Source organism: Oculina patagonica, chromosome 3 (genome assembly GCF_052425735.1).
Source record: "Oculina patagonica isolate OP01 chromosome 3, crgOcupat, whole genome shotgun sequence".
NCBI classification, from domain to species: domain Eukaryota; kingdom Metazoa; phylum Cnidaria; class Anthozoa; order Scleractinia; family Oculinidae; genus Oculina; species Oculina patagonica.
In genome coordinates, this window is record NC_135760.1 from 211,366 (window position 1) to 237,856 (window position 26,491).

General features: G+C 40.9%; 1 protein-coding gene across 1 annotated transcript in view; it reads left to right on the forward strand.

Annotated features, from left to right (window-relative positions):
- LOC144645973 (uncharacterized) overlaps positions 1-26,491 on the forward strand; it is a 140,293-nt gene that overhangs the window by 90,129 nt on the left and 23,673 nt on the right. The window contains 15 exon segments of the mRNA XM_078505487.1: positions 526-852; positions 1,310-1,642; positions 2,380-2,712; positions 3,259-3,588; positions 9,062-9,400; positions 9,735-10,385; positions 10,949-12,265; positions 12,689-13,342; positions 13,542-13,874; positions 14,352-17,978; positions 18,679-19,011; positions 22,885-23,217; positions 23,446-24,432; positions 25,352-25,570; positions 25,958-26,491. Coding sequence (XP_078361613.1) covers positions 526-852; positions 1,310-1,642; positions 2,380-2,712; positions 3,259-3,588; positions 9,062-9,400; positions 9,735-10,385; positions 10,949-12,265; positions 12,689-13,342; positions 13,542-13,874; positions 14,352-17,978; positions 18,679-19,011; positions 22,885-23,217; positions 23,446-24,432; positions 25,352-25,570; positions 25,958-26,491 — 10,650 coding nt within the window.

A 26,491-nucleotide genomic window follows, 5' to 3' on the forward strand; every position in this document is an offset into this window, starting at 1 on the left:
GGTTTTCTTGTTGTAAGCCCTACATAAAATATCTTACGGGAACATGATATCGTTCTAACAATAACGAAGACCGACGACAACAATAACAGCAGCAGATGCAACAACAACGGGAACAAAATGATCTTTTTGTTTCCGGCTTCGCGTCTGTACTCTGTATGTGACTGACTGTTGGACGGCTATGATATTCAGGAGTTGAGTTTCTTATTACTGCTTTTCTCAGACATTTCCTTTTTTTGTCCTTTTTATTATTGCCCCTTTTATGGTTCGATTTGTTGTTGCGTGTTTCTTACTGTCTTATTTCTTTTTCGTTCTTTATTGTTCGGTTTCCTCCTTGTTCTTTTTCTGGAGAACTGGATGGGGTAGAGACAGTAAAAAGTGCATTATAAGTATTAAGAAAATTAACAATAATGTGTTTTACAATAGCGCCCATTGTGTTGAAGCTCTGAGGATCCATACACAATATTAAAAGTTTCTTTTTTGTTTAAATCTCAGTGGCTCATTGTTGCTTTGTCATTGTTCTAACAGGAGCTTCAAGAGGAGGCCAACGCGCAGCTTGGTGTACTAACAACTGCCGAGGTAGCTGCAACTACCATCTGTACTGACAAGAAAGACGATCTTAAGGCCACACATGAAGTGAACAAATCACTGAATGAAGTCCAAACGCCCATGTTGGATGTGTTAGAGAGACTTCAGACACGCGAGCAGGACCTGAGGAGCGCTCTGGAGCACCTGGAGACTTACAAGGCCCAACTGGAGCCGGTGCAGGAGGTGTTCACTCAGGTGGAGACCTCTGTTGAGGCCCAGGCTCCTGTGGACTTGAACAAATGGGAAGATGAACTTGGCAAAGTGGATGTAAGTGATACAAAATATCAAAACGTATTGATAAGGCGTGTTCAGAATACAGCTTTGACAGAGAAATTTAGTATTCAAACAGGGATGGGATGATTTATCAGTTGAGACACTTTCTTCTGACTGAATTTCTGTGCTTGAAACATCTTGATCTTGAGAAGAATATTTTAGCGGCTCGAGGGAATTTTTATCTCAGCAAAAAAAAATACATTTCAGTATGCATCTGATACCTATCCCTTTTTCGCCGATTTCTTGTTTTACGTTAATTAAACTCAGTTTTAATCACGCTCAATGACCCTTAAACTGGTACAAAATTGATTAGAGCAGAGATAAGGAACAATGCGAGTTCTTAATTGAAGATTATTATTTTTCTTTTTTTTATAACTGAACTACGAAAATAACTTGCGCTTATGTAAAGCATTGCACTAAAAAAATGCGTTTTCCTTTCTTCCTGCACTAGACAATGATCGAGGAAATGGAAAAGAGCAATAAACATGTCCGCCTAATAAGGAAGTCAAGTCAGAAACTTCTGCGAGTCATGGACATTCAGTCGGAGCCTGGGACCGAGGTGCAGACGGAAGTGGCCAAAGTCACTCACAAACAACGCGACCTCAGCTCCAGTCTTCGCCAGCGCCGCTCCAAAGTTTCGAAGAGTCTGCAATTGTACGGAGATTTCTTAGAACAGATTGAAAAGGTGCAGAAATGGCTCCCTGAGGGAACTGAACGAGTTCAGGCATTGGACCTTGTGGGCGGCGAACCAGAAGCGATCAGAAAAGAGCTGGATAAACTACAGGTTTGTTTTTCGTTATTTTGTCCTGTTTTGTTTTTCTCTTAGATTACAAAATCTGTCGTCTCCTTTTTGGAACTTTTGCAAAATCTAATTTTAGATACAAGTGCCACGGAATTTTTCTTCGAAAGATGTAGATTTCACGTTGCGTTTCCCATCTGTTATTAAAATAAACAAGCAGCTTCAGAAAAAAGTTAGCTTTTGCTTCAGGGGTGGGGGGGGGGTTTAACATTGTGTAGTTAATTAGGAGAAAATGTCACGTTATATTTGACCGGCCAGAAACGAGGTATGACCGATCGGAGCTAAAATTTATTTGGCCGGGCATCTTGACCGGTGATCATGCGGCCGTTATTTCCAGTCCTGCTTATAGCGCACGGTTACGAATTTTCGGCCCGATTTGGCCCAGATTTGATAGGAAAATGTGTGCGCAGTAAAAAACTCGGCCCGATTTTTCACAAATCTGTTGCAGTGCCACAGATTTTAGAAATTGGGTCGATTTTCATCCTCGCAATTGAAATAAGGCAAAGAAAATCGGTCCGACGAGTCGCACCGTGTAAATTTGCTTGCAACAAATCGCGCCGACAAATCGCAGCGTGTAAACCGGTTTTCATAGTTTGTCGTTGTCGAGGGTACGAGTGGCCACTCGTTACAAAGTTATTAAAATTTCGTTATTCTTTTTGAATTGTCAGTAAGGAAGTTAACAAATTTTGCATTTATGTTGTATTTTTTTTTAATTGCTACAGGACGTTAGAGAGGAAGTACAAGCGAATGTAGCGTCATTAGACCAAGCTAAGAGTTTAGCGGACAAAATCAAAGAGCTTAGCAGTGAAGATCCTTCCATCAACAAAGAGCTTGACGAACAGCTTCAGAAGGTAGAGCCACCCTTGAACGAGCTCATCTCAGCCCTGAATGCGCGACAGTCCGAGCTACAGACAGCACTGCTACAGAGTCAGGAGCTTAAGGATTCTATGGAAGAGTTCAACGGCTGGCTCTCGGCAACTGAGAATCGGTTGAACCTTCAAGGACCCGTGTCTGCCAGGCATAAGGTGATCATCGACCAGCAAGACAAGCTTGAGGTATGCAGTTCTAATGTTTAAGGGACAATGGCCTGGGATGAGAAGTAGGGCTGTGATGCCTTGCTGTCGATATGTTTTACGAGCTTTACACTCAGGAACTAAATGGAAACGGAATCTTGACCGCTAAACTAAGGGGCTCCCTTAGTTAAGCGGCCAAGATTCTATGGGGAATCCTGAGCAGTATAGACCAAGCTCAAAATATTTGTTTTGAAATCTCGCCAGTTTCAATTTGCTCAGAAGTCATTTGACCATCCTTATATTTCTGCGTGTGTGTTTTATCGTCAGTTTTAACCGTATTTTTTATGTTTTGCTCAGTTTTAAAGAAACTTACGTACGGTTGGTGTTATTTTTTTACATTCATTCGTCGTAACTGATCCGTCATCATGTTCTCCCGAATCTCATTATTTCTTTCCTCGGTTTTGTCTCTTTGGTATCTTTCTGAAGTTTCTTTGCTTAGACATTAATTTTGTACGCCCCCGGAAAGACTTAATGAATTGAAACATAGGTCTTAGAACACATACCAATCTTGTTTCTCTGTTTCTTTAGGTACTGGAGAAAGATTTGGATCAGCACAAACCAGTTCACGAACACGTCATTGAGAAAGGAAAAGCGATGTTGGATAACATGAAACCAGGACGAGAGAAAGACAATCTCGAACAGAAACTCCAAGACCTCGATGAACGCTGGAACGACCTCTCGGCAAGGATCACCAAGCGAGGCGACAAGCTAGAAGAGATAGAACCTTCTGCAAGCAAGTATGTCAACAGTTCAGAACCGTTCACGAACTGGCTTTTGGAATCTGAGGAGCGTTTGAAAGAATGTGAGAAGATCCCTGAGGATGAGGAAAGCACTACACAACAACTTGAGATACTGGAGGTTCGTTTAACTTTCAAATTAATTGCATCAAACAGGCTTGAGAAAAGGAAAGTTGCATGATATCGGAATATTGTTTTGACAGTAGTTATTTACATAATACGCTTACAAAAGTTTGTGCTAAGTACATCTCGTCTTCGGTAATTTCTTTAAAAACAGATTACGAGGAAACAAATTTCAAAAGCGTGTAAGGAGCTGTAATTAACTTGGAGAACCTTTCTGATTAGTTTGTAAGTAACACTGTTAAGCCTTTGTTCGAGAGCTCTGTGATGATGTTTCAAATCGTAAAACCGATCACGGCGCGTCACGGTCTTGCAATTGGATTTTTTTGGCATACGAAAGTGTTTATTGAGTTATTTTTTCAAAAATAGCTCTTAGTCGGCATGATGTTCCCGTGTAATCATTCAGTCAGTCAGTGGGTCAGTGAAGTATGTTTGTTTGTCACACCAATCAGATTTCAGGTACTATCAGAACCAATCAAATTGTAGTTTATAAGGGGGAAGCAATCTGACACAGTTGTAGTGAGCGATTTCGTTCGAAGATTTTAGATTTGTAGGAGGCGGAATTGGTGAGTTGTGAATTAACCCTGGATTAAAAACGTTTTTCGTAACGCTCCCCTACTTACAACGCACACGCCGTGAGCAAAAGGCCCAACACTAACTTTTTATTCTTCTTATTCGAGCGTACGTTTGGAGAGGCTAGCTTTCCTGACCGTAGTAAAAATTACATATAACATTTGCACAATGTAGATTTGAAGAATAATGTTGTCGTTACTTTTGCCGTCCGCTTTGCGAAGTTCGTTGGGAAATTAAGTTTGTTACGAAGTTGCCAAATAGGTTGCGAGTTCGCGAATCAAATTGTGAGCTTCGATACAAAGTTCCCAACTTCGGCCCGAATTTATTAAAACCTTCTGTAATTATGTTATCAAAAAGGGCTTTGCTACGCTAAACTGTTGGAAACAAATGTCATAAAAATGAAAAACGTTTATGTTCCGCGAGCGGTAAACATGTCTCGAACAAATTAGTCTTCCCTCTCGCGTCGCGTCGGCTTCGATTAAAATCAATTTTATATATGGGTAAACCATCCAGTTTCATCCGGTTTACAAACGCAGAAGACTTGAAATTGAAGACAGTGAAGATTATGCCTTACAGAAATCGTTAAATATGTGTTTTCATACAGAAAAGTTAAAATTTGACCAAATTTCTACATGCATAAAATTTATTTATCGGCAAATCACTTGTGTGATCGCTGATGCGAAACGTTGTCTTGTACTTCAAGCTACTTGAACCTTCCTTGACCAGTTCTAAAATCATCTAGTTCAGAAATCGCTGACTTTCGAGCAACATAATCAGTGAAAGGTTTCGGCAATTCTACTTTTTTGTAAAAAGGTTAATTCTCATTGTTGAAAACAGCTGAAAATCAAGTTTCTGAATTCATTTTTCACCGGACAAAATGCGAAATTGTTATCTTTTTTGATAATGCTAGTCGAAAAGGTTGAAAGTTGAAAAAAGGTACCCATTTTTCCCACAAAATGCTGGTATTGTTAGCTTTTTATCGAAAATATTTGCACGTCAAAATTGTCCGCTTTTTATGCATTTACCACTTTTCCAAAACAAAGCTTTAAGTAAAAATGTCCATCTTTTCATTACTAAGAAGCAATGTTATCGTAACAACAAAAAGGTACCTTTTTTGAGGTTAGAAGCAATCTTATCAAAAGCGCGAAAAAGGTACCTTTTTCTCACTTTGAAATAATGTAATCAAAAGTACGAAAAAGGTACCTTTTTTCGCTGCATTTAGAAATGACGTTTTTTCATGCTATTGGGATTGGAAAGACATTAAAAATCCTTCTGATTGACAGGTGTCAACCGCTGGCGCCATTTGAGTAATTTTTCTGCTTGAATCGACTCCCACAAGTCAAAAGACATACACCTGTATGGCGGAATATTTTATTTTAGCGGCTACTAATTTAACCGATTTTTTCATAGCAAGATTTAGCGACTATTTAATTTAGCGATTTTCCAAAGTAAAAAAGTCAGTGATATTGTGTAAACCTGTTTTTAATGGATATATAGCTAAGATGGAAATAAATGTCCAGTAAAAGAACAAGCTCACTTGAAATTGAACGAACATTTGCATTGCCAGAAAGAACAAAGTTATCGGCAAATTTTTGCGAGTACTAAATTTAGCGATTTTTGCCCAACTCGCTAAAATCGCTAAAATTAGTAGCCGTTAACAATAGTAACCTTAGGAATTTCAGCGTTAATGGTAAAAGTAACGGTAATTTTAATTTTTGCGTGAACGAAGCAAAAAAAAAAGAATTAAATTACACAAATAGCAGAGAAGTGATTATAAAAAAAGGCTGAGCAGAGCGAGTTACGAGATTTTAGTGGCTTTTTTATCTTTTCGTGCTTTAGATTGACTCAAAAAGCGAGCTAAAATCTTTTACTCCTTGTCACTTATTTCTTGGCAGTACAAACAAATATAAAAATAGGCCTCTGCGGAAGAGAGAGTAGCGACAAAATACGCTAATATTAAATACACTATGCAATAATTATAACAATATTGACCTTCCATTTCTGTTAAATAGCAGATAACGATTTTGTTACTTCTCAGACCGTGAACAGCCCAACACCCAGGCGTTTCAGGCATAAGAATCCCCTAGAAACATCTCCGTACCAAGAAAGCTATATTCATCAAATGGCGTCAACGGTTGACACCTGTCAATCAGAAGGATTTTTAATGTATTTCCCTCCCACCCCAAAAGGGAAACAAAATAAGCAAAGTCGACTTGAAAAATTCTTTTTAAAATAGATGCCAATAACTTTGTTCTTTCTGGCAATGCAATATTCGTTCAATTTCAAGTGAGCTTGTTCTTTTACTGGACATTTATTTCCATCTTAGCTATATATTCATTAAAAACAGGTTCACACAATATCACTGACTTTTTTACTTTGGAAAATCGCTAAATTAAATAGTCGCTAAATCTTGCTATGAAAAAATCGGTTAAATTAGTAGCCGCTAAAAATAAAATATTCCGCCATACAGGTGTATGTCTTTTGACTTGTGGGAGTCGATTCAAGCAGAAAAATTACTCAAATGGCGCCAGCGGTTGACACCTGTCAATCAGAAGGATTTTTAATGTCTTTCCAATCCCAATAGCATGAAAAAACGTCATTTCTAAATGCAGCGAAAAAAGGTACCTTTTTCGTACTTTTGATTACATTATTTCAAAGTGAGAAAAAGGTACCTTTTTCGCGCTTTTGATAAGATTGCTTCTAACCTCAAAAAAGGTACCTTTTTGTTGTTACGATAACATTGCTTCTTAGTAATGAAAAGATGGACATTTTTACTTAAAGCTTTGTTTTGGAAAAGTGGTAAATGCATAAAAAGCGGACAATTTTGACGTGCAAATATTTTCGATAAAAAGCTAACAATACCAGCATTTTGTGGGAAAAATGGGTACCTTTTTTCAACTTTCAACCTTTTCGACTAGCATTATCAAAAAAGATAACAATTTCGCATTTTGTCCGGTGAAAAATGAATTCAGAAACTTGATTTTCAGCTGTTTTCAACAATGAGAATTAACCTTTTTATAAAAAAGTAGAATTGCCGAAACCTTTCACTGATTCAACATGTCTTGTTTCTCCTCTACCAAACTTGAAAAGTTCAGTCGGGCCGAAGTTAGGAACTTTGTATCGAAGTTCGCAATTATATTCGCAAAACTCGCAACGTAATTGACAACTTCATAACAAAGTTTCCAATTTCCCAACAAACTTCGCAAAGCGGGCGGCAAAAGTAAACTATAAAAATCAACTGTAAAACATCTCGTTCAAACATTTAATGAACCGGTACAAGTATTAACTTTGCTGTTAAAAGCAACTACGATCGATAGCAAAAACAGACTAAGAGCGTGCCCTTCCGTGACAATTTGATAACTCAATTAGGGTGCGTTTCTTTGGGAAAATCCAAAATTGGATTAGTGATCTCAGATCACACGGATACTTTGCTCCCAAAGAAACGAATAATCCGAAAATGGATTTTATGCCATGACAACACCGTAAACACATTTCGCACAGAACATAAAATATCAGCACAAATTTATTTTTCGTCGAATGTATCCTAGCTAAAATAATTTAAGCATACAAAATCTTTACAAAAACCACACGTCGAAGTAGATCTCTTTAGCGTTAAGCACAATGTGGCGAGAGAAAGCATCTGAGAGCGAAAATGATTGCGAAATGATCAGTGCAAATTTCACTAGTGACAATTTCAAAAGGATAAAATACCGTAGGCACACAGTGGCTGTTCTAGAAAATCTGTATCCCGTTTAAAATGATACTACATACCTATCTGAAGCTACCGTTTCCTTTTATCGTGAAATATTTTTGTATTTTGATCGAAATAACCGCCTAAAACTTTCTGTATGGCAGTGTTTACAAAGAGCGAACCTGTATTTTCACAGCAAAGACCGCTGGGCCAAGGTACTTTTTTCGAATCCTTTCCCAAAGAAACGCACGGATCATGAATCCTAAAAATCCGGATTCAGATATGATCTGATGTATCCACTCGAAGTGTGGATTCTTCAGATCATTGATCCAAGATTAATCCATTTTCGGATATAGGTAAAGAAACGCAAAATCCGTTTTTGGATCAAGAATCCGGATTTGGATTTTTCCCAAAGAAACGCACCCTTAGTTCTTGTTTGTTGAATAGAATTTACGTTGTGAATGAACGAAAATCTTTGTTGAACAGTTCTGACAGGAAACAATTACTCCAGGTGTAGTGCGCTTTAAAGAACTTTCCCGAAGAAAGTGGTTTTTGATTTGATTCGTTTATTACTTCGTTTATTATAGTACTTTTCGTTCAATGTCTATATGGAGACGTGGCTTTTTTCTAGAAAAACAAGGGTATCGTGTTACGTTCGTTTTAAAAAAACAAAGGTGTCATGTTACAAAAGTGAGAAAAACAACAATATCATGTTACAGTGTTTGGCAAAAAGCCAAAAGTATTCCGTAACAAACAAAAGAAAGGAAATGGTTACTAGAAAGCTAGCAACAAAATAACCGCTTTAAACAGAATAAGAACGTGCCGTTTTGTGACATTTTGATAATTGAATTAGTTTTTGTTTTTTCAGTTAAATGATGAAAATTTACGTATTGAATGAAACAGTTCTGATGTATCAAAATGCACGTGAAAATTATTTTGTTTGCAAGCAAATTTTGTGCAAAAAGTGACTCCGTGGGCTGCCATACACAAATAGCTCAACTCTTGGCATAAACCATCCCAACAGGACAATCACCCAGTTTTACCCCAAGCCACCCCATAAATTGAAAAAATAACTCCTGCACGCTTAGCGTGCCTATGTTTGATTTATAGCCTGGCTTTAGAATGGTTCTGTTTCTAATTTTTTTTTCAAACAAAATCCTCACAGATTTAAAACTTACTTTAACTCGGCATGTACATTTGCTTTCAACAGACACTGCAGCACGAAATTCTCCTACACAAGCCAGACCACCAGTCATTCGTAGAATCTTCAGCACACCACACGGACATTTGCAGTGACAGAGAAGTCACAGCTGATTTGTCTGTGGTGGAGGATGAGGTCGCTTCCATCGACAAGCGCTGGAATGACCTTTGTGCTACTGTTAATGATCGCCTACAGACTCTAGAAAACGTGCAGGAAGAAATTCATCGCTACCAAGTGGTGCTTCGTGTCACAGAGAAGACACTCATAGAGATTGAGCAGATTGTGACTGTTGAGTACGTGTTGGTGTTGGATCCCAATAAAGCCAAGCAGGATCTTGCTGAGATTAAGGTAAGAACGTCATCGATCATTTGTCAGAAGGTTAGCGACCTGTCTACTTAAAAGTTGCTACCTGCTCATTTGCAAGAAGCTCCTTGTCATTTTGAGTCAAGGGCCTTACTGGCCCCGGTTGTTGAAAGGATGGTTAATGCTATTCACCAGTTTAATCACTGTGTAGTGGATAGCGTAGTTTGTTTTGTCAATACTGTTTTCGCTTCTTTTTTTAGTTTTACCTTGAGACCCTTTTTGTCCCATTAAAACGTGTATGTCTACTGTTGTGTTACCTTTACAGGAAGTATTGTATAATTTATAGTTGGTGACTTTCATTCTTCTTCATTCACTACAGAAATCCATTGTGCTCTTGAATAACCGCAGACCGGAGCTGAAAGACCTTGAAAGGTACGGAAAATCTTTAACAGAGAAGACTGGCTCACCAGAGTGGCAAGAAAACGTGGCGGTCGTCCACCAAAAGTTCAACACGCTAGAAACCAAGTTACACGAGAGAGAGGATTTCATGGAGAGGGTTGTTCACTACATTGTCATCTACACGACAAGCACTAGGCAAGTTGAAAGGAAAATCCCGAAGATCAAAGAGGAGATCTCTAGTCTTGCTCCTATCAGCAGCGAACCAGAGGAGATCCAAGAACAGCTCCAGGACGCTGAGCAGCTACAGTCGGCTCTTGTTGATGACCGTGTCTCACTTGACAGTGCTCAGGAGGCTGCTGATTGGCTGGCTGCCAACTGTAACCCAGACCCTCAGGAGGAGGAGGAAATGAAAGCAAGGGTCAAGGTTTCGAAAGAGGCATTGGACGAGCTCATGGCTATTAACACCGAGCGGCAAAACGCTTTGAAGTGCGCGCTGATGCAGTCGAAGGAATTCAAGGCTGCGTCAAATGACTTCCTCATCTGGCTAAACGGTGCAGAAGACAGGCTTGCTTCTCAGCCACCTGTGACGTCAGACACGGACTCTATCCGGGAACTCAAGAAAGATCACGTGGTAAGATTTGAGGACTAAAAATATCTGGTTTGAGGACTTTCCAATATATTCCTTGACAGTAAGGAAAATTGTACGCTTTTTTTCACTGACAAGAAAGCGATTCGTTTAATTAATCGTGACTATCAGCGACACTTGTGATGTGTTAAAATATAAACACTAAAAACAACAACAAAGAGTTCGTGCTATTACTATTATTATTTCGAGTGGTCCTGCAATTTGTACACTGAAAAAGTGACTTAACGTGTGTTAGCCTTTTTAACGTCGAGATTCAGTTCTGTAAAGTTATGTTGGTTGGTCGGGCTTGGCTTTTAACGTCCTAGAAGTATTTCTTGTTTCTTTTTTTTTTTTTTTCATTGCAAATCTTGGCATAAATATATTTGATAGTCGGGAACACCGTGAAAAGTCCTTGTACGGGATTCATTGCTTGTATCCTCGTACTAAGAAACGTACAAGAAGAGGTACGAGCGAGTGCAACAATTCATGAATACAAGCCTGTTCATAGCCCCTTTATAAAGCTTGTTCGCTCTCACCTTGCTTATTTTTGTTATGTTTACTCTTGTTAGCCTGTCTTTGAAGACGTACAACAGCATGAGCCTGTGCTGGTCGCCTTAAAGAAGTCAGCGGATGAAGTGCTTCAAGCAGCAGAGCCTGGTAAAGAGCGCGACAGAGTGGAACACAAAATGGCGCAGATACAGAACAGATGGGACAACGTTCAAAAGAACGCCTCCGACCGCAGATCATTGCTGGACCAGATAGATCCTGTAGCTCAAGAGTACGGAGAAAGCCTTCAAAACATCCTATCTTGGTTAGCTACGGCTGAAAAGAATACGGCTCTCTTAAAATATGTTCCCTGCGATAGGAAAGGTCCTCAAAAATACGAAGAACTGCTTAGAGAGATGGAGAGTGATGTTGTTGAAAAGGAGAGCGCTCTCAGTGAATTAGATCAGATCGCGCGCTCTTTGTTGGAGTTCAACCCCGAAGACGCCAATATCGTGAATTCACAAGTCCAGGACGTAAAGAATCGGTTTGCATCGCTTCAGAATCTCCTTAAAGAGAAGGAAAACAATCTGGAGAAAATCAAACAACTCCTGGACAACTTTAACTACCGCGTACATGCTGTGGAGGAGTTAGTGGTGCAAGGTGTAATTCTGAGTGCCCGTAAAACGTCACTGATGGACGCCGATGGAATAGTCGAAGAACTAGCGCTTATACAGGATGTTCTGGATGCTTTTGCGGATCAAGAAGAAGAGTTGGAGATGATTCAAAGCGTTGGAATGGACCTGCTTGACATTCTGGAAGATGATTCGCCAGATGCTGTTATCATCAGGAACCAGGTGGATACCTTGAACACGCGATTCCGTGTCACTAGAGACCATTTACAGAAACGCAGAGCGCAGCTGGAAAAACACAATCAGCATCTTATGCCTTTCAGGGAAAACATCCAAGATCTTAAGAACTGGTTTGAAACCTTCAGCGATGTTGTTGAGAAACTAGAACCGATCAGCACCGAACCGAAAAAACTGAAACAGCAGTTGGCTGAAGTTGAAGAGTTGCAGAATGAGGTACAAGAGAAGACGTATCTTCTCAGGAGTGCACAAGGCGAAGGCGAGTGGATGATGGAACACAGCAAAGAGGACGAAGACATGGTGATTGATGTGGTGACTATACTGAGCGAGTGTCAGGCAAAGATGGATCGATTAACAGCGAAAATAGATCATCGGCATTCTCGCCTGCAGAGCGCGGTTATTGAGAGTCAAGGTGTAGAGGTGACCTTCGCTGAGTTTGTTGACGATTTGAGTAGGATTGAAGAGCAGCTCGCTGGCATGAGGCCCATCTCTGTTGTCCGAGACACACTGAAGGAACAGGAGCGGCAGTTTGAGGTACAAATAGTTTACACATTCAAATTCTAAATTAAAATTTAAAAATTCCCAAATTTCACTTGGCAAAATATCGAAAAAAATACTGCTTAGGAGCACATTTTCATTTCAACGGTCAAATTCTAGGGTTTTAATCACTACGTTAAAAGTAAGAACCAAGTAACACGTGAAAGTACTGCTTTATAGCTTTCCTTTAAATCGTCACTTACTAGGGTTTCATACCCAGAGTCAAATTATCTTGTTATGTTTTGAAACTTCGGGTCAAACGCTAAATTTCGAGCGCGGAGGAAAAGAATATGCCAAAGGCTAATAGGAACTGAGCTGCACAGCATTTTTACTACTCAAACGAAAAACAGATTAAACAGAGCACAAATTTAGCAATTGTTTACAGTGATTGTTTTAAATAGTACTCTTTCATTTTCACAGATCATGAAAGATGATGTTAAAGACTTGGACGATCTCGCTGATGAGCTAATTTCTCGCGTGGAAAGTGTCCTAGAAAATGCCGAACCAAGCCCAGACAGGGAAGCGTTGAAAACAAGATTCGAAGATATGAAAGCAAAGTGGGCTGATGTCAAAGTTAAAGTCAATGATCGACAAACTGAGCTTGACGAGCAAGCGCCAGTCCTGTACAAATATCACGAGAAGGTGGAAGACTTTGTTACGTGGTTAACAGAATTGGAAAACAAAATCTCCTCGCAGAGTCCTGTTTCGTGCGACACCAAGATGATAGCCAAACAACTAGAGCAAGTTGAGGCGCTGATGAGCGATTACAACAACCATAAACCCGACTTTGAGGCTGTGAAAGAAATTGCTGTGGAAGTGATAAAAAGCCAGCCAGATGATGTGTATGTTGTGGAGGCCCAGTTACAGTACGTTACAAAGAAGTGGGACAGCGTGACGTTACGTTTGAAGGATAGGTCGGATCAGATCAACAATGTCAAGGAGATTGCAGAGGAGTATCAGAAGGCACAGAGACCTGTTCGTGCTTTGTACGCATGGGCAGAAGACGCCATTGTACCTGTGGAGGCAATTGGTTCAAACATCGAACGAGCTAAACAAGAACTCAACAACACAAAGGTACCTGGTTGGAATATTTTTTATCCCAATTACTTTTGTTTTCGCAGGTTTAGAACTCGCAAAAATCTTGCAAAATTTAGCGGGTAAAATTTCGCGTGATAAATTTGCGTAACATGCAACGAGATTTATCTAAACGTTGTAGCAAATGCAATAAGCTTTGTTCTTATCTGCCGGTTTTTTTTTTCCAAACCATCAACAGGCCTTGCTTACCTTGATGGCAAATCGTGAAGCAGACATGAAGCAGGCAATGAAAATTGGCCAGAACCTCGTACTGAATGCAGACTCGTCATCACCGGAAGTGTCATCACTGAGACAGGAAGTGAAAGAGATTCCAGATCGGTACGCTGACCTCAAGATTCAGCTGACAGAGCAGCAGGCTCAGTTGGAGAGGATAATCCAGGACAGCTCAGCATTCCAACAGCAAATCAGAGAGCTTGAGCTGTGGGTGACAGAGGTGTCTGAGAGTACAGCCATGCAAGAGCCTATCAGTACCAATCCAAAAGTTGTTAACAAACGACTGGAACAGACAGAGGTTAGTAGTGGAGAGTTGCTGTAATAGCAATCCTGTTTTGAGTTTGCGTGTACAGCAATAGGTTAATACTCACCCTCATTGTGTGCCAAGGGATTTTTTTCTTTATTATTATTTTTTATTAATTTGATTTAAACATGCAACGTGTTAAACTCAGTAAAGACCAAGCTTCTGTATTTTCTGCTAATCAGGTTTCTACACGACTCTGTGTATTTTCCTTTTTTTGTTTTGAAATCTCAGTCAAACAATCCCTTAATTCTTAAGACCATACACAACCCCGTGATGAAAATTGGTTAAAATATACAAAATAGACCATATCCGAGTTATGACGAACAATGGAAAAATCTGCAAAATTCTTGGGACAAAGTGAGCGCACTAGATCAGGGTTTCCTTTTATTTTCTTAATGTGCTGTTGTTTCCAATTTATTCTTATTGAGAATACCGCTAATATCTCACTTAATATTTCTTTTGTTACGACAGGCCTTGCAAAATGAGATAGCTAAACAACGGGCTGCACTTGATCGCACAAATGACCTTGGTAAGGTGATCATAGAGAACGGCGGTGATAACCCGCTAGTGGTAGCGGACGTGCAGGGGAAACTGACAAAGGTCCGTGTGCAGTTGGATCGTTTGGACGCCAGGATCGAACAACGCCACGCCATTTTACAGAACATTCTGCTACAAATCCAAGTTTACGACGTGATGTTTGACGAGTTTGTGACCAAACTCGCCGAAATGGAAGATGAAGTGAACAACTTCAGACCCATTTCTGCCGTCCTGGAAATCGTGAGTGAGCAGAAAGAGCACATTCAGCGTAGCGTTAGTGACAACATTGCTCGTAAGCAGCCCGTTTTTGAGAAGATCTTAGAAGATGGGCTTGAAATGCTGGAAAGAATGGAGCCTGGTAGCGAGAAGGACGCCCAACAGGAGAAGCTAGAGCAGATGAAGACACGATGGAACTTTGTGAAGGAAAAAACAGCTGAGATTCAGAAATGCGTGCAGGAGGTTCATGAAGCCTCGCAGAAATATGACCTCAGGGCAGCATCCTTCAGAGAATGGCTTCAGGACGCAGAGAAGAAAGCGAACAAGATCTATCCTGTGTCATGCGACGAGAATAAATTGGATGAAAGTCTCAAAGAAATTGAAGCAGTTGCTGCTGACATTGAATCTCACAAGCCTGACTTTGATGAACTTGACGAGTCAGCTAACACTCTTACCAGCTTGGCACAAGCTGACGGAGATGTGATCAAAGCAGATTTCAACGAGCTGAAGACCCGGTGGGAGGCTTTACAGACCGGCGTGCTTGAGAAAAAAGCCAAGGTTGAAGAAGCTAAGGAAGCGATTGAGAAATACAAGAGTGCTTTGCAGCCTGTGCAAGAAGCTTTCACTCAAGCGGAAGATGCTTTGGCATCCCATGAGCCAGCGGGAACTGACGCAGAAAAACTCCGACAAGAATTGGAGCAGATAAAGGCCCTGGTGTCTACTCTAGATGAGAGGAAAGGAGACATAAAACAACTGAATCAGTCTGGTCAGCAGCTTCTTCAACAAGCAGAAGACGACGCACCTTCAACACTGAATGTGAAAGAACAACTTGTGAACACAAACAACAAATCAAAAGACTTACCCACCAGGCTTAGCGACAGGCAAAAAGAACTTGAGAAAACGCTTGACGCTACTTTGCAGTTTAATTCGTTGCTTGAAGAAATAGAACAATGGCTGCCAGAAACAGTTGAGACTGTCGATGCGCTTGAACCAGTGAGTTCAGAACCAGAAAAACTGAAAGAACAAATCAGGGAAACTGATGGACTGCTTGAAGAAGTGAAGAGGTATGTGGTGCGCCTGTGCACAGTGGAGGAGACAGGCCAGCGTTTGATTGAAGACAGCATGCAGAATCCAGAGGCTGTATCAGACATTCAAAACAAGATCGAGAATGCTCGCCAGCCACTCGATAAGCTCAATGCTAAGTTGGAACAGAGAAGTTTAAGACTGCATGATGCCATTTTACAATCACAAGAGTTCCAGGACGCCTATGATGGTTTCGATGCCCGTTTAGGGTCACTCGACGATATGCTGCAAAGCCAGGCGCCGATATCTCCGGACTACCCGATAACAAGACGCCAAAAAGACGAAACAGAGGAGTTCAGTGACTCCATTGATAAGATGCAACCTGTGATGGAGAAATTACTTGTGGCAGGAGAAAAGGTCCTGGAAGCATCGGATCCTGGAAAAGACAGAGATACTTTGCGGCAGAAGTTAGACGATCTGAAGGGAAAATGGGAAAAGGTTAAGAGCAAGGCCACAGAACGCGATGACAGTGTTGCGTCTGTAATCCCCGATGCAAAGTCATTCCACACCGGAGTGCAAGCGTTTGACTTGTGGCTCTCAGACACAGAGAGAAAACTAGCAGCAGTCAACACTGACTCTGTAAGCCCAGAGGAGCTAAGCCAACAGCAAAAAGCCCTGGAAGATCTCAAAGAAGCCATACAGAGCCACAGACCGGATCACGAGTCACTGAACAACACTGCTGATTCGCTGAAGGACAAGTGCAAAGATAACAGTTACTTTGTAGAAGTTCAAATTAAGGATCTAAACCGTCGCTGGGAGGAACTGTTAAAGGACATCGAGACAAAGGAAACTGAACTCCAAACTGCTAAGGATAATGTCGATGAGTACCTTGATGCGTTAGACAACGTGGAACAAGTTGTACAGAGGGCGGAAGCAACGCTTGAATGCCAGCCACCAACCGAGCTCGACGTCACTAAGACGAAGGAAGACCTTGAAAAGGTTCAACAAGCTGTAGAAGATCTCGAGAAATGCGAGCCTCGACACAAGCAGATGCAGGAACTTGGTGAGAAGTTACTTCAGGGAATGAACCCAGAAGCCATTGACGCTGTGATGTTGAAGCAACAGTTACGAAAAACGAGTGATGCATTCAATAATGCTCTGGTCAAAGGAAGAGACCGCAAGGCACAGCTCGAGAAAATCGTCATCTTGATAATAGAGTTTACAGAAAAATACGAGGTCCTGATAACTTGGACTGAGGAGATAACCATCGTGATCGAGACCATCTATGTGATAAGGGCAAATCCTGGTGTCGTGAAAAGCCAACTGGATGAGGTTGAACACATCCAGGAAGACCTTGTGAAGCACAAATACATTCTTGAGTCCGCGGATGACGCTGGAAAACGCCTTGTAGAATGCTGTGACAATGAACCGGCAGTTTTAATGGAAGTGAACAGCAAAGTCCACAAAGCGAGCGTTTCACTAGAATTGCTTTCAGCCAAAGTTGACGACAAGCATAACGAGCTGCAAGCCGCTGTTTTGCAATCGCAAGAATTCCAAGAGACGCTAGATGATTTTGCTGACAAGCTAGCCAAGTTAGAAGATGATGTAGCTAAAATGGGACCTGTGTCTTCTCAGTACGATGTGTTACGCGACCAGAGCGAGGACATTGAACACGCTACAGCTGATGTAAAACAGCTCGAGCCAGTCTTCGAAAGGGTTTCTAAAAACGGCGATGAAATTCTGGAGAGTCTTGAACCAGGAGAAGAAAAAGATGAACTCAAGGAGAGATTAAACGACCTCGCCACGCGGTGGGATGCGGTAAAGACGAAAATTGAAGATCGTAAATCAAAGATCGATGATGTGTCGGTTGTAGCAAAGACGCATCATGACTCTCTGCAATCGCTTCTTCCCTGGATGACTGACGCAGAAAACTGGGTCGATTCACTCGAGCCTGTCTCTTGCGACGAGAAGTCTATTTCCAAAGAGCTGAAGACCCTGACTAGTTTAGTGCAGCAACTCGACGAACACAAGCCCGAGGTTGACGCCATGAATGATTCTGCTCGTGACCTGCAAGATCTGTGTGATGACGTGCAAGTGGTTCAAGCCGAGTCCAAGGATGCTAATAAAAGATGGGAGGTACTAACGGCTAACCTGACGGTACGGCAGCAACATTTGGACAGCGTGTCAAGATTGTTAGAACAACTGACAAATCAGCTTCAGCCAATTGAAGAACGACTGGACGAGGCTGAGGCGTTAGTAGATGCACCGCTTACGAATCTCACGGATGCCGAGAAAGGAGAAGAAGAGCTAAGAAAAATCGAGGTAATGCAGTTCATTAAAAAAAACTTATTTAGTAATCGAATCTACGTTTTCTATAGGATACCAAACTTGTTGTATTTTAAAATAGTCCTTTTGATTTAGCCAATTTAGTGACCCGGTATACAGTCCGGCTGATCAAAGAGTCGAATAAAACTTTCAAATAATGGTTTGCGGAAACTGTCGAAAAACTACAAGAGCAGGAATGGACACTGGACGAGATTAAACCGATTAAACTTGTTTTTTGTCGTTCGACAGCTTCACAATGCACAAATCGTTATGTAGCTGAAATTGTTTAGCCATCTTAAGGAAATCGTGGAAATTGAATTTAACAGAATTTAGAATTTAATTTTATTTTTTGACGTAAGTGATTTCCAAGCATTCGAGGCCATAATAATTTCACATTAGTACTGAGTGTATCATTAACAGCTTTGGGAAGAAAGCATCTAAAGCAAACGTAGCCTGTTAGCAGCCTCTCTATTTTTTCAAGCAAAAGAACGCACCCCACCCCCTCGCGCCACCCGTTTTTCGCTGGTTTCCAGGTCTCTTTCCCGCGTTCAACGATTGAATAAAAAAAATACGAGAAAATAGACGGCTGTGAACAGTCTAAACCAAACGCGGTATTGATTATTTAAAATTCGCCAAATCAGATACAGTTTATTTTTCCTTGATTGGTGAACTGATCGATTTGTACTCTTGTGTCCAGGCTTTGCTGGCCGTCCTCAAAGAGCAGGAGCCTGAACTGAACGAAGTAAATGACAACCTGTCAGTTCTGATGCAGCAAGTGGACGAAAAGACTCCCCACGCCACCCAAGTCAAGGCTGATGTGTCACAGGCAGACCAGAAACAAAAAGACCTCATCGACAAATTAAACGCGCGCAAAGCCAACCTCGAGGAAGATGTCAAACACGCGCGTGTGTTCCAAGGGTCGCTTGCAGACCTGGAGGCCTGGTTACCGGAGGCTGAGGAGCGTGTTTCTGCCCAACAACCAATCAGCACTGACCCTGAGACGGTCAGAATACAGCTAGAAGAAGCACAGGTTGGTTTTATTATAAGGGACGTGATGTTATTTGTATCAATCCTTGAACGGACCGGATGAATGACGCATATCCGTTTATCAAAAGAATGTGAGAGCCTCGCTTTGGATGTTTTTAAAAGTTGTTTGCCTTTTTAATGTCTAGAACTTCTTTCTTAATAAATGAACAGTTCTGGTGTTAAGGCAGATCGCACGAACTTAGAGGATTTCTCTTTTTTTGCGACTTTTTTTGCTTGTTTACAAGCGAAAATAGGAGAATAGCAGTTATGTGGGGCAAAATTTGGAACATTCTTGTCTACTCTCAAGGGACTTTTTTAATTTCTCAAGGGAATATCTTAATTTCTCAAGGGATTACTTTCCGCTGTGGGTGATCACGCGATCTCGTGGAAAAAACGTGACTTGTCACATTTACAAACGTTATATAACAATGTTAAAAGTGACATGTCAGCTTTCTTATCTCAACGCACGTGTGTCTGAAAGGCGATCTATAAAAAGCGTCGCACAAACAATGGATTGCGTAACTAAAACACGAATAAATAGCCACTAGCACTTATATCGTTTAAAAATTACAAACGTCAAAAATAAACCATACCAAAAAACTTGCTCTTTTCAAAGATATTATTGAAGTTAAAACAAATGCAAGAGATGGGGGCTTCTTTTAAGGCTTCTTTTTTAGGCCAAATTTGGTCGCTACAAGCGCCCATTCTATTTCGTCATCAGCCTAGGTCGTTAGGGACGTGACCTCGCGTTGACAGCAATGTTGCATGAATCGGCTTTACAACATGCGATCGTATCTACGCAGTTCGAGTGGAATTCCAGTCAAAGACAGCAAAATTCCTTCGTATTTCATCTTCAAATAAAATTCGATAGCATTCACTGTATATATGGCTTTTGTTTAATCCTTCTTAAGCCCACGAAGAAGCTGTCTTGATATCCGACCCTCGCATAGACTGTCCACAGCCCTCTATTTTTCGTGTTTTTCGATCGATGAGCGCTCGGTGAGAACGGCGAGAGACCTGGACGCCAGCACAAAACAGAAGAAGCAAGAGGGTGGGGGCGGGGAGCGAAAAAACGCCTGACTCGTCCCCAGTCGTCTTCATACAGCACGCGGCAAATATACAGCGGAGGGAGAGATTGCCGCGTGCTATATGAAGACGACTGGGGACGAGTCAGAAAAAACGCAGCTTGAGTGTATCGATTTGTTTACGCAATGTTTTCTCCGACAGTAGTCGGAAATATCCGTATTTTTTTCGTGCTCTTTCGTGGAGCAATCGTAACGATACGGCCTTGAACACATTGAACAGCGGTCTACCTATAACAATGCAAATATGGCGTCACAAAAACAAAGCGTCGAACGCATATTTTGCTGTTTCATTTGCTAATTTCGCTGCCGTAATCGACTGCCTCGAAAGGTCCTTGCAATTTTAAAGTATAGAATTGTCAGATCTCGGTGAAATTTGCACTGTTTATTTGTGTAATGTTGAGGAATATGTGTATAAATACCCGGCGCGGACGAGCCATTTTTGACAAAATTATATGGCTGCATTTCCTCCGTGAAGATAGGAAATTGTTAAACTAAACTACAAAGCAACCGTAATGATAAGTTCGAAGAACAATTCACAGGATAAACCTTCGACTCATACTTCATGCAAAAAAAGTCGGTATCTCGAAGAGACTTTGATTTTATAAATAAACAAATAATTGAATAGTTATATTGAATAGTTATTCACAAAAATACTGGAGTGTAAATAAACCTTTTGCCTCTAGATCCAAATAGACATTTTTATTAGAGATTTCCATACATTCCTTAAAAATCTCTTCGCATATCTGCTGAACAAAATTGCTTAACGAAATTGATTGCGTGTTAATCACACTCGAAATGGATTTTTTGAGGTAGAGTTATGTACAAAACCTTATTTGCGTGGAAAATGAAGTGATACTAAACTGGCAAAGATTTTATGATGCTCTTTGATCTATTTCTCGTTTAGCGGATAACTTTACTCGCCGTAACTTGATTATCGAAAGTTTTTACACAAATATACTGATTGTGAATACAAACGCATAATTCGTTTTGAGAAAAAAAGTTTGTTTCGTTTCATCTGACGAATTGCTTTAAGTGCAGTAGTGCGTTGCATGATGTTGTGCAATCCGATTTCTTGCTCTTGTTACATGCATTCTTAACTGTCTTGGGCTAATTTTTTGATGCAAATTACAACAATGTTTAACAAAACATTTTAACATATAATTAAAACGTCGTAAGCCTTTCTTGATTTGTATCGCACCCAAAAATGTATTGTGACTTGTTGTCATGAGCAGTCACGGCAGTTTCTTCCTGTATATATTATTCAAAATTCACGTGGTATTTCCAAACATTGGTGAGAATTTTTTGGTTTCACGGCGCACTAGATTAATGATTTCTCTGTATGCTTGATATCAGGTCCTTTGAGACTAAAGCTGCTTTGACACCAGTAATAATAAATGCCATAGCAGGTATTTTATTGTTTTACTCGTCTAACATTTAAAAGATGACAAGGGACTGCATTTCATTAATAATTTAAACCGCTCGTAATTTGAAGTGCTGTTGTGGTCGAACCGATCCGAATTTCGTGCCAAAACACTTGCATAACGAACAAGAGAAACTCCACAAGGCGCAGGGTTAAGCATGCAAGAAAACGGATTGACAGAGCATCGCTTTTACCGAAGAAAATCAAGCAGAGTTTGTGGAGAAGTCGTAGTCGTTCCATCAAATGTCGTTCCACGTCTTGGGTTTATACGTGAAGACTTTATTCTGGTAATTATAACTTTATCATTGTTGTTGAAGTGCGGCCAATACTGATCGGTGCTTTTTACTCCTCGGTCGATTAAACCGTTAGATCTCAGCTTGAGGTAAACCAAGGCAGTAGTTCATTTACAAGTCACATTGGTCTTGGATCGAATATTTCGAGTTTGTAGACAGGAATTTAATCAATTAAGAAGCATTGTGTGAAGTTCATTCATCTTCAAGTCTCACGTATTTCCCGCCTTTAATGTTCGGAAGTGTTAAAAGAATCTCGCGTGGCGCTGCGTTTTTCAGCTAGAAATAAATCGTGTGTTACCTGTCCTAGCGCCAAGCGGTTACCTAACAGTGTTGTTCACAGGTGCCTTGGGTAAAGATTTCGTTACATATTTGTTTGTTCGAACTATTTAGCTGTCAACCTTATCATGCAAGTAAACAAGATAACATAATTCGTTTTCTTTGCGCGATTCCAATGAGCAACATTTAGCTGTCTTATATTTAGAGGATTTTGAAATTATTTGTTATGTCTTGTTTTAAGGTTTTGTTATTATTTTTGGAAAGGCTTATTGACCGAAAATGATCAAAGGTTTAACTCTAAATTTCTGCTCAGCTTACTGGTTTGGACCAAGCTAGCCGGCATAACTGTTGGACAAGTTTACTGTTAAAAAAGCGTATTTAAACATAGCATTTGTGAACCATCGCTTTTTTAAACTGCGTAGCGGCAAAGCTGGTATTATTTTGCCAGCGAGGTAGACGAACCGCTGGATTCTCATAAGAGCGTGAGGCACGCGCGAGATAAACACGAGACGTTCGTGATCAGAAATAATGTTGCGTGTCTTCGACGGTTGATTAATAGTTGCGGTTACGCGGGGCACTTTAGCGTGGTAAATGACCCTTTCACCACGAGAAACCGCATTTAGTGAGTGTGACCGACATTTCCCGTGGTAAAAGTCCTGCTCGTTCTGAAAGTCAAATTTAAGCAGTTGAAGCGCTGAGGGCATTGTAAACAAATGCCACTGAATACACTATGGTGTGTGTAACCGCACCTAATGTTTGATGAATATTAAATAGTAAACTCATTTGTTTCTTTTTTGGCAAAGGTTCTCAAAGATGACATCACGAAGCACAAGGCACTCTTCCAAACAGCCGAGAATGCGGGGCAGAAATTGATAGAAAGAAGCCAGGAGGATCCAGCTGTCGTTGCGGATGTTTACAGTAAACTGTACAAGGTGCGCACTGCACTGGACAAGCTTGCAGCTCGCGCGGATCAGCGCCTCGGTCGCCTGCAACATGTTCTACTGCAGAGCCAGGAGTTTCACGTTTCGTTCGCCGAGTTTCTGGAGAAACTGGGCCGAGTGGAAGAACAGACTGCTCTCCAGGCCCCAGTGTCTGGAGTGTACAGCACGGTCAAGGAACAAAATCAACAACAAAAGGTGAGCAGCTTTGTCCAACAAAAATGTAAATTTATTCATAAGCGTGTCTGATTTGCAAAGAAAGTTCCATTGATCAGTAGTTTCCAGCCCTTGAAATCTCTGTCGTGTTTTATGGAATTGCAATCGTATTTTGCTCTTGGAATGTTCGATTGTGCCCTTCCAGTAGGCCGCGTTTTGTACTTGTCTTACCTATCTGGACTTGATGTAATTATTTTTTATTCTTTTTAGCTCGTTAATGACACCATTCAGCAACAGGAGCCACTGTTTGAGCAGCTTGTTCGAGCAGGACGGAATGTCTTGGAAACATCTGAGCCCGGTCCAGACAGGGACGCTTTGGAGGATAAACTAAATGATACTACACAACGGTGGGAGGCGGTCAAAAAACAGACTGCTGACCGACAAGAACAGCTTGATCAAGTACTGCCTCTTGCAAAAGAGTTTCACGGTGAAGTGCAGGACATTAAACCTTGGCTGAGTGAAGCTGAAAAACGCCTACAGACTGTCGAGCCAGATTCCTGTGACCTACGATCCATTGACAAACGACTAGATACATTAAGTGAATTAAAGAAGGAAATCGACGAACGCAAACCAATTGTTGACACCATGAAAGATACTTCTTCGTCTCTGTCGGAGAGCTGCAGTGCAGACAAGTATGTGATTGAAGGAGAAGAACAAGATGTCAGAAAACGCTTTGATAATTTGTCAGCTGAAGCACCTAGACTTGAAGACAACCTGACAGCCTTGAAAGAAGCTTTAGAACAATACAACAAGGCTTTAACGCCTGTTGAAGAACTTTTAGACCGCACAGAAAAAGCCTTGGCGTCACGTGAGCCTACTGGTATAAATGTAGACAAAGGTAAAGACCAACTTAAGGCTGTTGAAGATCTTTTGTCGGCGCTAAAAGCCGCCGAACCCGATGTAAATGATTTGAAGGAAGCTAGTGATAAATTGACATCTGCAATGGATCCTAAATCTGCTGAAGTTCCTCGTGTGAAGCAGGAAGTAGACGCAGTGTGCAAACGATACAACGACCTACTAGAAAGCTTGAACAACGAAAAAGACCAGCTGGAGAAAGAAACCGAGAAAGCACTGAAGTTCCAGGATGCTTTGCACAACTTGGAGGAGTGGTTACCCAGGGTGGAAGAAGCTGTGGCAGCTCAGGAACCAATCAGCAGCGACCCGGAAGTCGTCAAACAACAGCTCCAACAGGCAGAGGTCAGTGGTGGTCTTGTTATCTTGCAATTCGTTCGAATATCAATTCTCCTTAAGAATCTCCATACATTTGTTTTAATATAAGTTTAGAGAATTTTGTAGTATATCAAGACAGGACCCCCTCCCCCGCTTGATAAATTTCTATATTCTCTTAACCTCACTGTTTGACGATGTTTTCGTATTACAAGAAGAATTTAGAATTTTATTTAGAGCAAACCACGTGCCAGTTGACACAGCGTTTGAATTTTAACAACACAGCAATGTAGATCCTTATTAAGGACTGCCAAGATTTCTCATGACCTCTTCCCTCAACAATATCACGTTTGAATTAGAGTAAAGTAACGAGTTCTTGTTATTGGTCATAAAGACACTCGTACAACTTGCTCTATCCAATCAAAATCTTCATTCCATCAGTAAGATACAGTGGAACCCCGATATAGCGATATGCCAAGTGAGCAGTGAAATTATATCGTTATATCGAGGAATCGTTATATCGAGACTCCCGATATAACGATATGGCCTTAAAATAACCGAAAATATCGTTATATCGGGGTTAACCTAACAAGTACTTTCTTACTGCATATTATTCACTATAACTAGTATTATAACTAGTATCAAGCACGCAAGTCATCGTACAAAGCTTTTGACAGAAACTTTAGAGAGTAGTCGATTACTGTAACGCTATTATATTAAATCCAATGTGTTGCCTTAAATTGTGACTGTGTACTGATTATATCGCTATATCGGGAAAGATTTTACGTTCGGTCCGCTAAATTCCCATCGTTAATCGGGAATATCGTTATATCAGGGTTCTGTCCCATACATTTTACTGTAACTTTTGTCGGGACATAAAATATTCATCGTTATATCGAGGATCGTTATATCGGGGTTCCACTGTAACATGGTTCCTCTCACATTTCAGGCTTTGAGAGATGATATAGCTAAAAACAAAGCCCTTCTGGACACCCTAGAGGACACAGGAAAAGAAATAATTGCAGACAGCAGCGAAGATCCTCAAGTTGTACGAGATGTTAGAGGTGAACTAAACAAGATTGTTTCGCCCGTTGATGCAATTCTCCGAAAACTCGCTGAACGTCAAGTCAAACTACAGAATGCTCTGCTCCGCTCACAGGAATTCCAGGTACGAACTGTTATTTGTACTGTAACTTGTAAAAATAAATTCGCGACCCAAACTTTATAGGTTTTTACCTCAATATTTTTATTTTTCTTTTTTGGGGCGTTTTTTTAAAAAAAAAATTTTTTTATTTTTCTTTTTTGCCGATAGGGTTTTACCTGCATATAACTCTTGGAGATTTCCTTGTCATTGAGGCGTCCATTTCTTGCAAAGAAAAAAAAAATTGTGCCACAGATGTTTACGCACGCAAACTTTCACGTAAGATTAGTATGCCTGTAGTTTTAAATTGCACGATTGTATCTGGACGAGAAAGAGGTCTTTTGCTTTCCTTCTACGACATTCATGTAGATATGCGACACTGTTTGTTTCAGCTATACTGTGTTCTGTTTTCAGGTATCTTTCGACGAGTTTATGGGCAAGCTGGACACATTTGAAGAACAACTGGCAAGCCAAGAACCCATTTCTGCTGTGCATGAAACCGTTCAAGCTCAGCGGCAAGAGAACGAGGCGTTACAAAAAGACCTTGCACTACAAGATCCAGTGTTTGAGAAGCTTATGCAAAACGGACAAGGAGTCGTTGACGCATTAGAGGACGCGCCAGAGAGAGAAGCCATGGAACAGAAGCTCGCTGAATTGAAGACGAGATGGCAAGATGTGAAAGGAAAGGTTGACGACCGTCAGAAGCAACTGGCTAAGGTCGAACCAGAGGCACAGAAATTCCGTCAAGAAGCGGATTCCTTGTCATTGTTGCTCGCAGATGCAGAAAAACAGGTGGATGAGTTTGAACCTCTTACTGTGGACACAGACAGCATCGCTAAACAGAAAGAACTCGTGCAGCAGATTCAAGGAATGGTGGACAAGCTCAAATCAGATGTTCGTGATGTTGGAGGAAGCGCCGAAGAACTGAAGGAAAACGCGGAGAGGGAC